The sequence below is a fragment of the Petaurus breviceps genome, unplaced genomic scaffold, assembly GCF_028583685.1.
Source record: "Petaurus breviceps papuanus isolate PSGF00001 unplaced genomic scaffold, PetGlider_PUasm1.0 91023, whole genome shotgun sequence".
Classification (NCBI taxonomy): Eukaryota; Metazoa; Chordata; class Mammalia; order Diprotodontia; family Petauridae; genus Petaurus; species Petaurus breviceps.
In genome coordinates, this window is record NW_027187398.1 from 3838271 (window position 1) to 3851020 (window position 12750).

Sequence of the window (12750 nt, forward strand, 5' to 3'; positions counted from 1 at the left end):
CCAAATTTTGGCATAATTTTCCATAAGACATCATGACTGACTGTAGCAAAGACTTTGGTCAGATCTAAAAATGTTGTGTACAGACCTCTGTTTTGCTCTTGGTATTTCTTCTGGAGTTGTTGAGCAGCAAACACCTTATCAGCTGTTCCTTAGCCCTTTCAGAAGCCACACTGGCTTTCAGGTAGATGACCATCTTCCAGGTGAAGGATCAGCCTATTAAGGAGAACTCTGGCAAGAATCTTGCCAGCAGTGACTGAGAGACTCTCCCTCCCTCCTACTCCCCCCCCCCCCCCCCATGATTGTCATAGGACTATTTATTTCCTTTACCTTTATAGAAATGGACAGTGGAGGTTTCCTTGAACTGCTGGGGGATACATAAAAACCAGAAAACTTCAGTCTACTTTTGTATGAGCAATGGACCCCTCACCTTGTAAATCTTAGGTGGAATAGAATCAGCACTGGGTGTTTTGCCACATGAAAGGAGCCTAAGGACATTCAAAACCTCCTCTTCACTTGCAGCTTCATCTAGGGAGGGATTGACTTCAACCTGAAGCAAATGATCAGTGGCTTCAGCATTGATTGATGATATAACATAGGTCTTTGGTATATAAATAGCTTTCAGGGAATCTAAAAGTAGTTTAGATTGTTACTGTGAGCATAAAATTGAATTTCATCTGCCTTTTTACTGAGCCTAGAATCCTTTATCTCTAACCTTTGCTTATACTTTACTTTTGATGGAATTAATGTTACCTTCTTAGAGGTAGATGAACTATTCCATTGGTAAAGCCTGTGAAGTTCTTGTTTTTCATTTAGCAGCTTCTGAATTTCCCCGTAATTTTTGTCAAACCAGTCTTGATGTTTATGACTGTGAGTGAGCGAGCACCTAGATGAGCGAATGCAGTGCTGTACACCAAGTCTGAAAGCTGCCTATTCCTCTTCTGTTGCGCTGTTGTGTTGGCTCAACTTTACCTCCAAGTTGGCAACAAATTGTTCCCGCTCAGAGAAGTGCTCTAATCTGCTTACATTAGTTTTTCTGCTAGTCATTTTGTCTTGGGGATGCTGCTTTTGTTGAATGAGAGTATTTAGCTTGGAGAGAATAAGTCTGCGATCAGTCCAGCATTCTGCTCTATGCATTGTCTATGTTACTTTCACATCCTGTCTGTCTTTTTTTCTTGCAGTCACAGTCTATTAAATGCCAATGTTTGCTACCAGCATGCATCCACAAAGTTGTATTGTGTTTAGGTAAATGGAAGACAGTATTCGTGATGAGAAGGTCATGAGATGCACAAGTATTTGGTAGTAAGCATTGCTGTTTCCAGTTTCATTCCTCCCAAGGATTCCCTGCCATGTCTCGGTAGTCTGAGCCCACTTTAGCATTAAAGACTCCCAGAATTACAAGTTTGTTCTCTTTTGGTACATTGATGATAATGGTCTCCAGGTCTTCATAAAATTTTTCTTTGACCTCATCAGGGTTTGTCATGGTGGGACCCTAATAGGCATTGATGATGGTGTTGTGACAGTTTCCAGCAAGTGGCAGTCACATTGTTGTGTCTGTCATTAACTCCTTTTGTTTGGCATATAAGCTTGTTGACTAGATTAGTTTTGATAGTTTTGATTCCAAAGCGTACACCAGCTTCACAGTGTTCCCTTTTCTGTGGCCACTCCAGAAAAATGTGTATCCAGCTCTGACTTTGGTAATCTGGCCTTGATTTGCCACGAGGCTGCTATTTAGAAGTGATACCTGCTGAGTTCTCTCCCAACAAGAGTTGTCTTTCAAGTCTACTGAATTTTGTGTTGTCTTTGGGTGTGCGTACATTCCATCTCCCAGTGGTGAGTAGAATCATCTTTGCAGAAATTTTTGTACTTTTTTTGTGTTTTGACTGCAAGGTAGAGTCCTTACCAGGCCAGGGTTGGGTAAGCAGACAGTTTTTAGGGTACCTTTTCTATCCTCTTCCTCATACCAGGAGGTGAGAAGTATGTTCCTTAAAAGTCTCTCAGCTGAGAACCTCAGAAGAAATTGAGGCCATCACTGAAAGCTGCCTCCAGTGAGAAGAAGAACTTATGGCCTGGGCCACGTGTATGCAGGGTTGTGACCATGGCTCGCAGCGTATCTGCACCTGCTGCTTCCTCACTTGTCTGTTGCCACATGACTTTGAGATAGGTAAAATGGTAAAATGGTACTAGAGATGTCTTTTGATCCGTGCATAAATTGGATTTAAGTGAGGCAGAGTTGCACAGAGTTGTTGGACTCACTCTCTCTTCTGGAGTCATCACAGTCCAGTGGCAGGACAGAATCAAGATTACTGATGATGACTTGAGATGCAATGGATGATCTTGGTGTCTTCAGTGTCTAACCAAACTCCAAGTGCTCCACAGTGCCTGCTTCAGCTGCCTTCATGACCATTGGAACATCTTGTTTTCATCCACCCATTCCACCAGGAAGTCTTCTCGTGCTTGGGGCAGATATCCCCTAACTCCCTGATGGTTTTGAGACCCCTCAGTTACCCTCAACCTGGTTTAGTCTGCTTGAAATGGTTTACCAGGTTGTGACCACTGTGCATGTTTTAGCTTCTTGGAGCCACAGTTGAGAAGTAGGTGGATCAGGTGGACACCAAACCTGGAAAACAACCCTGAAAAGGGCTTGGCGGCCCTCACACCAGAGGTGCTAGTCTTCCCTGAACACATCCTACACCCCAGCCATGTTAATTAATATTGTTTTAGACTATTTAAAATAACTAGATAGCATAAGGTTAGAATATTCCTGTGGTGTAGGAAATGATGAGTTGGTAGACTTAGAAAAATATAGAAAGACTCAGACTTATGAAGGAAGAGGTTATCCACCCTCAGAGAAATAGAGGACAGATAAGTATAGTGTGATCATACATAGATTTATATGAATGTATATGTTTACGTACAAGTATGATTATAGATGTCTAAGTATATGTATGTGTGTAAGTGTATGATATATATCTTAGTGTGTGTATATATATATGTGTATCTTTGTGTGTGCATGTGTGTATGTGTGTATCAGGACTTAATTGCAACCTTCTTGGGGCAGGGAGGGAAGGAAGGTAGAAAAAGAACAAAGTAAAATGTGAAGAAGAGAATGAAAGAAAACTTACAAGGAAGCAAAGAGAAGATGGACAGCTCTGAACACAATATGTAGTATTTATTCTATAGGCTATCTTGACATGGAAATTTATTGCTCCGTATTTTGAAACCTCACGTTCTGCTGTGCATATGACTGCCTTTTTTCTTTTCTTATTTTGTATTTGTTTTAATATTTAAGTTTATAGTAGGTTTCTTTTTCTTATTGTGTCTTTAAGTTTAAAATAAATTAATAATAATTTTAAAAAGAAGTGCTAAGGGGGGGTGGGGAGAGGTAGGCGGGAGAGGATGACTGGTAGGGGCTTGATGAAGTCTTGAAGCCCTGCAGGTAGAAAATGGTGAGGTAGCTGCCCTGGGTGGTCTTCTTAAATGAAGAATATAGGAGGAGCTCAGAGGGTGGTGGGACGGAAACCTGGAATATTGAGTTGATGTGATTTGAAGGATGATTTATTTTGGAGTCCTTGATATGAAGTCCAGGAGCATAGCCAGGTGGGAAATTTTTTATTAACAGTGATTAACTCATTAGCACAAATTATGCCAAAATAAAGGTTAGGTTATCAAATTAGGTTAAGTTAGGTTAAAAAGGCCCCAGTCTTGCAGAACATAAAACAAGTAAATATTTTGAAGAATTGGAGTTCAAGAAAAGTTCATTTGGTAGGAAACTCTAGGGATTGTGCCACATGTTGTGGAAGAGAGAGGTGATCCCAGATCCTTGGGGATGAGGGGTCATATTAAAAGGGACAGTGAAAGAAGAAGTGAGGAAGGAAACACAGAAGACTAAAGTTCTTCCTTTTCCATTTTGCTTAGATTAAATTGAAATCACATCAATACAGTGTTATTTTTGTAGTTCTCTGCCATAACCTTAGAATTAGTTTTTAAGTAGAATTCTTGTTTTGTAATGGAATTCCATCTTATTAACTTTACTTTGTTTTTGTGACCATTAAAATTTTCATTTTTTGAGTAATACAACTAAATTATGGAAGAGGTAAGAGGAGGAAATGAAATTCATTTGATATGCATGATCTACATGCATAAAATTGAGAAGTTTGAATATTTTGAAAGGGTTTTTTTTAGTGTTGAGAAATCTAATCTGAAGTTTTATGGTGTTTCATTGTGTATGAGATTCTTGTTAATAATTCAGTGAACAACCATTTCATAATTTTAGAGAACATTCCTTTGAGGGAAAGACAAAAATTATCATTCTATATAGTTTCTGAACTGTATACATTGTGATTTTGCTACTGGACACATAAAGTTAGTTACAGGTGCCCTCAGAAATGAGGGAGAGCTAGTTAATATTCTGTATACTCCATTGATATAATTGTGCCGTCTGAGACTTCCGGTGATTGTGCTTTCAGTCTAGCTGTCTTAGAACCAATTATAGATTTTGTGTTTTGTCATTTGATTAACTAGCATTTCTTAATACCCTACTATGTGCCAGGTACTGTGCTTGGTGTATATACTTGGGTATACAAAGAAAGGCAAAAATGAATTCCTGCTCTCACAAACATAATGGTATAATGGAGGAGATAAAAGGTAAACAATTATGTACAAATAAGATGTATACAGGATATATTGGAGCTAATTGCAAAGGGAAGGCACTAAAATTAAGGAGGATTGGTAAAGACTTCTTTCTTGACGTAAGGTAAGGTATAAGGAGGGAGAGGAGGGAGCTTTCAGTGATAGCCTAAGTAATATTTGTCTGACTTTTGACATTGATACTTATTTTCCTTTAGCTCTTTGTCATTTTGGAGAGAGCAAGTATGTATCTTACTCTTTAATATGTTAAATTGACATGATTATCAAAGTGCTTAAGTAGGCTAGTTTTACCATCTCCCGTACTTAAGATACAGAATTTCAACCATGTACTCATTTATTTAATCTTGGGCTAATCATTTATTCTTCAGGCTTCAGTTTCCTTATGTGTGAAATGAAATCAAGTATACAAGGATTTATTTACATACATACTTATGTGCCAGGTATTATGTTAAGCACTGGTGATACAAAGAAAGACAGCCACTTCCTTCAGGGAGTTCACAGTTGAGAGTGTCAGAGGGCTGCTGGTGGTAAGGACATGCAAACAACTATGTACAAAAAGGGTAGGTACTGAATAAATTGGAGATAATATCAGGACGAAGGCACTAGCATTAAGGAGTACCAGAAAAGACTTCATGCAGAAGGTTGGATTTTAACTGACATGAATTCTTTGAATGAAGAAGTCAAGGAAGCAAATAGAGGGAAAGAGAGACAGCTAGTAAGATCAAGATGATTGAAGACATTTGGTCACATCATCTTCTAGTTGTTAATTTCTTGATCCTATGATTTTTACATAATAACAATAATAATAAGTTTGTAAGTTCCTTTAAGGATTTCTTTTTCTTATTTGTATCCCCAGTTCTTAGCACAATGCCTGGCACATACTAGATGCCTAATAAGTGTTTATTGAAAATACATGTTTTTCAAAGCATTTTCAGTGTATTTAAGTAATTCATCAAGTTTAATAAGACTGAATGAACTATCAGTAATCTGTCCATTTGTACTCAACAATAATATGAATGACTGCTATGTGCAAAGGAGTGTGCTATTTTTTTAGGAAAAATAAAGTCAATATATGTCAGTGCCTCAACCCTCATGGAACTTTGGTTCAGTAAGAGAATATGATACATAGACAAATAATTACAATGTTAAAGAGTGTGTGAAAAATTATTAGAGAGGTACAAAACAAAAAGCTACATGAAATGTGGGAGTAGAGAGTCATTAAAAACTTGAAAAATCAAGTCTGTGAGAATGGTAGCATTTCAGTTGTTCTTTTAAAGACTTTTCAGGATTGGAAGTCAGTGGGTTGGGAAGACAAGAAGAGCATATTTTAAGCATGGAATAGGATAGATCCATTTTACTGTTGCTTGTGTTATTTTTAGAAAGTGACCTTGGGTGGTAAGTGTAGTTCATAATGTTGGGCTGATTCATGTATAACTTGGGGGTTGGCTAAAATACTAAGCATCTCCAGGGGACAAAGAGTAGCCAAGTTTGTCGAGGATTTAGATCCCACTGTTGGGAGTTGTGTGAGATAAGGCTAGACTGGTAGAGTTGCTCCATATGATTATGGGCCTATCATACGAAGAAAGTCATTTGAACTTTACTCAGGCAGTATAGAGACACTAAATATTTTTTAGTGAGTAGAAGAATATTATGATCAGATCTATAGATAAGGAAATATCATTACTGTGATGGCATGAATGATGAATTAGTATAGGAAGAGAGCAGAGTTGGGAAAACACATGAGGATTTGGTTTACTAATCCAGGCAGTTAATAATGAGAGTTCATAATACACTAGTGGTCTTGGAATAGAGAGGAGGATACAGATTCAAGATACTGTTGTTGTAGAATGAATGGTATTTGTTAATTTATCGGATATGAGAAATGTCAAAATTTGCTTCCCTATTCCCTTTTTCATATTATTCATATACTTTGTGCTTCAGCCAAAATGTATCATTTTTTAAACATATGCATTCCAACTTCTTCAGCCCTTTGCCTTAGCTTGTACTACTCACTGTGCTGGAAATCCCACTCCCTCCTTCTCTGGTCTTACACTTAAAATCTTTTCAAGGCTTCTTTCAAATGCCACTTCCTCCAGGAAACCTTCCTTGATTCCACAAGTTGTTGATCTTTCCTTGGGCCTCACATACTATTTTGTTTCTGTATTTTAATAGAAATAATAACTACCATTTAAATAGCACTTTAAGGTTTGCAAAACACTTTACATATGTTATCTTCACAAAATCCCTGTGAGGTAGGTGCTGTTATTTTACTGATGAAGAAATTGAAGCTAGGAGTGGTTAAGTGATTTGCCCAGGATCACATAGCTAGTATTTTAGGCAGAATATAAATTCAGGTCTTCCTGGCTACAAGTCCAATATTCTGTCCTCTTTGCAACTTACTAACGTGCTTTTTCTGTACTTTATTTTGGAAGAGCCAAAATGTAGATGTCCTATAGTTTAAAATTTTTCCCTTTGGTCCACTTATCCTTATTTTTATTTCAGGGTGAAAAAGTCAACTATGAGAAGTTTAGAAACTGGCTACTACAAAACAAAGATGCTTTCACTTTTTCCCGATGGCTATTGTCTGGAGGTGTTTATGTTACTCTCACTGATGATAGTGATACCCCTACTTTCTACCAAACTCTGGCTGGAGTCACACATTGTAAGTAAATGTTGTTTGTTCTTGTTTTTAATCATTTTCTGCTTTGTTCACTATTTTACTGTTGCACATTTTACAGTTTTTAGAAAGAGACCTTTGAGTTTCAGTAATATTGGTGACATTCAGCTGGTTGCAGTTTTGACTTGTGACTTGGGTCAGATTCTTGGCAGTCAAAACAATGTTTTGAGGGAGTGGTTTTCATGTTTGACCCAGCTGCAGAGCTACGTGGTACTGATGTGTCTTTGTTTATGTTTAGGCCCCTTTATTTGAAATAGAAATATGTTTACTTTGGTTTATCTTCATTCTCCATTCATTACTCCCACTTTCTAGGGGATGTACATCTATTGATTTTCTTGTGATAGACGGGCTGGAAACACTTGCTTTCAATTTATGATATATAGCAAATTCGTGTTTTCCTATGCTTAATCTGAGTATGAGTGAGCACTCTGTTTGAATAAGTAGTTTTTGTGGCCTAAAGTAAATGTAGGATCTGCAGGTGTCATCTAGGTTCTTCACAAAGTATAACTTTCCTATGTTGATGTCTCTAAACTCATTGAAAATGGTATGGTCCAATTTTAGGAGAGGCCTAGCTGGTTTTACAGTTGCAGTGAGGATTGGAATGCAAGTATTTCTTTTTGAATTTAGTCCCCATGTTTTGGAAATACGTCAGTTTTTGGAAGTATGCTTTTTAAAAGACATTTAAAAGTAATATTTCCTCTTTAAAAAATTTTTACCCTAAATTTTAATAAACAGAAAGAAATAGCCATACTGAGTATTGTTTCCAGTAAAGTAATTTTTTGGTGACTTTTTTGAAATTATCAATGAAGTCTATGTGTGTTAATTATAGTATCAAAGCTTGATTTCCCCTGAAGTTAAGTATGTGGTGAAGTTTTTAAGAATGTAAGATTAATTTCAGGCTAGTATTAGGGGCTTGGAAGAATGTTAATTTAAATTAAATGCCATTCAGTTAGTCACCAAGCATTTATTAAGCTACATCTGTGTGTTTGGGACTGAGATAAAGTCTGAGGATACAAAGACAAAAGGGACATAGATTCTAAGAAAAGGAACCTGTTCTAGGCATAAACAAAAGCATGGAAACAGGAAATAGAATGTCGTGTGTGGAATAGCAAAATGCAAGATTAGTTGAGTTGATGAGGTCAGAAGCCAGATAGAAAAGAATGAGAAGAGAAGTCAGAGGTCAGAAAGTAGAGGCAAGGAGAGCAGACATCTTTTTCTAGGAATTTTGCCCTTTGAAAAGGATGGAGAGATACACAGTGATTTCTTGACCTGGGGGATGGATGACAAGGCCTCTAACGTGTTTTTAAAGGAGAGTGAGACTTAGGCATGTTTATAGGCAGTAAGGAAGGAACCATTGAGTAAGAAAAGTTTGAAGATGCAAGAGAGAAGAGAGATTGGTTGATTTTGGAAGCAATTGGCTTGAGGAGATAGGAGGGAATGGGGTCAATGGTATCCATACAAAGGTTTTCCTCAGCAAAGAAGATGGGCCACTTCTTCAACAGAGACTGGAGTAAAGGAGAAAATGATGGGGGATGATGTGATGAGGTCATCAGAGGCTCAAGAAGGGAAGAAAAGGGAGCTCACAGCAAATGTCCTGTGTTTTTGCTGTTGAGCAGTATAGATAAGCATTAAAACATTGTGTATGTGCCAGTATAAACAATATATAAAAATAAGAGTGAGTTAAGTTATTGATTAGAAATAAAGATTGTTGCTGAAAAAACTAGAAAAAGAACAAATTAAAAATCCTCAATTAAATACCAAATTAGAAATACTAAAAACTTTACAAAGGAGAAATTAAGAAAATTGAAATTAAGAAAACGGTTCAATTTATTGAATAAAACTAAGATCTGGTTTTATGAAAAAGCCAATAAAATAGATAAACCTTTGATTAATTTGATAAAAAAAGAAGAAAACCAGATTATCTGTATCAAAAATGAAAAGGGTGAATTCACCACCAATGAAGAGGAAATTAAAACAATGATTAAAAACTATTTTGCCCAACTGTATGCCAATAAATTTGACAATCTTAGTGAAATGGATGAATATTTGCAAAGATATAAATTGACCAGATTAACAGAAGAGGAAGTAAAATACTTAACCCCATCTCAGGAAAAGAAATTGAACAAGGCATCAATGAACTCCCTAGGAAAAAATCTCCAGGGACAGATGAATTTACAAGTGAAATCTATCAGACATTTAAAGAACAATTAATTCGAATACTATATGGACTATTTGGGAAAATTGACAAAGGAGGAGTCCTCCCAAATTCTTTTTATGATATATATATGGTACTGATACCTAAACCAGGAAGAGTCCAAACAGAGAAAGGACATTATAGACCACTTTCCCTAATGAATATAGATGCAAAAATTTTACATAAAATATTAGCAAAAAGATTACAACAACTTATGATAAGAATAATACACTTTGATCAGGTAGGATTTATGCCAGGAATGCAGGGTTGGTTCAGTATTAGGAAAACTATCAGCATAATTGATCATATCAACAACAAAACTAGCAGAAACCATATGATTATCTCAATAGATGCAGAAAAAACTTTTGACAAAATAAAACACCCATTAGAAACACTAGAGAGCATAAGAATAAATGGAGTCTTCCTTAAAACGATAAGTAGCATCTACTAAAATCTTCAGCAAGTATTATATGTAATGGGGATATGCTAGATGCATTTCCAGTAAGACTGGGGATGAAACAAGGATGCCCATTATCACCACAGTTATTCAATATGGTACTAGAAACATAAGCTTTAGCAATAAGAGAAGAAAAAGAAATTGAAGGAATTCAAATAGGTAAAGAAGAAACAAAGTTATCACTCTTTGTGGATGATATGATGATATACTTAGAGAATCCTAGAGAATCGAGTAAAAAACTACTTGAAATAATAAACAATTTCAGCAGTGTTGCAGGATATAAGATAAACCCACATAAATCAGCATTTCTGTATATATTACTAACAAAGCCCAATAGCAAGAGAGAAAAAGAGAAATTCCATTTAAAGTTACTGTAGACATTATAAAATATTTGGGAGTCTTTCTGCCAAAATAAACCCAGGAACTATATGAACACAATTATAAAACACTTTTCACAGAAATAAATTTAGATCTAAATAATTGGAAAAACATCAGTTGCTCGTGGTTAGGCCTAGCTAATATAATAAAAATGACAATTCTGCCTAAATTAATTTACTTATTCAGTGCCATAACAATCAAACCCTACCAAAAAATTACTTTGTAAAGCTAGAAAAAATAATAACAACCTTCATCTGGAAGTACAAAAGGTCCAGTAATCAAGGGAATTAATGAAAAGAAATTCTAGGGAGAAGGTGGCCTAGCCATACTGGATCTTAAATTGTATTATAAAGCAGCAATCATCAAAACTGCTTGGTACTGGCTAAGAAGTAGAGGGGTAGATGAGTGGAATAGGTAAGGTGCATAAGACACAGTAATCAGTGATTAGAATAATCTACTGTTTGATAAACCCAAAGTTCCCAGCTTCTGAGATAAGAACTCACTATTTGACCAAAACTGCTGGGAAAACTAGAAAATAGTATGGCAGAAACTGGGCATAGACCAACATCTGACACCATCTACCAAAATAAAGTCCAGATGGGTACGTGATATAGATATAAAGACTGATACTATAAGCAAATTAGGGGAGCGATAGTTTATCTTTCAGATTTATGGAGAATGGAGGAATTTATGACCAAACAAGATAAGAGAACATTATGAAATGCAAAATTGGGAATTTTGATTTTATTAAATTGAAAAGTTTTCCCACAAAACCAATGCAACCAAGATTAGGAGGGAAGCAGAAAATTGGGAAAGAATTCTTATAACCAGTGTCTCTGATAAAAGCTTCATTTTTAAAATATATAGAACTGAGTCAAATTTACAAGAATAAAAACCATTCCCCAGTTGATAAATGGCCAAAGGATATGAACCAGCAGTTTTCAGAGGAAGAAGTTAAAGCTTTCTATAGTCGTATGAAAAAATGCTCTAAATCATTATTGATTAGAGAAATGCAAATTAAAACTACTCTGAGGTAATACATCACACCTATCAGATTGGCTAACGTGATGAAAAAGGAAAATGATAAAATATTGGAGAAGATGTGGGAAAATTGGAACACTAATTCATTGTTGGTGGAGTTGTGAACTGATCCAGCCGTTCTGGAGAGCAATTTGGAACTATGCCCCAAAGGGCTATGAAAATGTGCATACCTTTCCTTTGACCCAGCAGTACTTCTAGGGCTGTTTTCTGAAGAGATCATAAAAATGGGAAAAGGACCCACATATGCAAAAATATTTATAGCAGCTTTTTTTGTGGTGGCCAAGAACTGGAAATTGAGAGGGGATGCCCATCAATTGCGGAATGGCTGAACAAACTATAGTATATGAATATAATGGAATACTATTGTGCTATAAGAAATAATGAACAGGCTGACTTCAGAAAAACCTGGAAAGACTTATATGAACTAATGCTGAGTGAAGTGAGCAGAACTGGATGAACATTGTACATAGTAACCGCCACAATGTACAATGACTGACTTTGATAGACTTAGCCCTTCTCAGCAATGCAAGGACCTAAAACAGTTCCAAAGGACTCTTGATGGAAAATGCCATCCACATCCAGAAAAAGAATTATGGAGTCTGAATGCAGAGCAAAGTAGACTATTTTCTTTTATTGTTTTGCTTTTTTTCTTTCACATGTTTCCTCCCATTTGTTCTAATTCTTCTATGCGACATAACTAATGTGAAAATATGTTTAATAGGAATGTATATGTAGAGCCTGTATCAAATTGCATGCTGTCTTGGGTAGGGGAAAGGGAAGGAGGGGAAGAAAATTTAAAACTTGTGGAAGTGAATGTTGAAAATTAAAAATAAATTAACTTTTAAAAAAAGAAAGATGGTTTGAAAGTAGAAGAACTTTCATTATTTGTCTAGTACCTTGATTCAGAATTTTAAATTTTCAAGTAAGTGTGAAGTATAGAAGGTTAGTTATAAATTACTTAAGCTTTATAGATAGGTGGAAGAAAGTTATTGTTTGTTTTGTATTAACTTTTTTCTTTTTCCCACATAATATAGTGGTTGATATCCCTAATGGCTTTATTTTCACACCTGAGTTTTGTCTAGTTTCACCTCTTAATTCCACATGTAAGCTTTAGTAGGCTTCACTTCTTTGTTTTCTTAGGGTATTTTCAGATGGGTCAGCTAAGTTTTTTAGTGGCTTCTTTTAGATCAGTGGTCTGGAAATTGTGAGGAGCATGACCTAAACCCAAGGTTCCTGTGATCAACCCAGTAGAGGGTAGGGGGGAGAACACATTCCCCTACCCTGTGATACCCAGCTTTGGAGTTTGAATGAACTAAGCTATACCTATCCTTATCACCTCACTCATCCCCATGCTCC

At 36.2% G+C, this 12750-nt stretch overlaps 1 protein-coding gene across 2 annotated transcripts in view; it reads left to right on the forward strand.

Annotated features, from left to right (window-relative positions):
* Window positions 1–12750, forward strand: part of USP32 (ubiquitin specific peptidase 32) — a 270325-nt gene that overhangs the window by 119525 nt on the left and 138050 nt on the right. For both annotated transcript variants that reach the window (XM_069077895.1, XM_069077896.1), the window contains exon 5: window positions 7150–7309. In XM_069077895.1, coding sequence (XP_068933996.1) covers window positions 7150–7309 — 160 coding nt within the window. The remainder of the gene's footprint in view (window positions 1–7149; window positions 7310–12750) is intronic.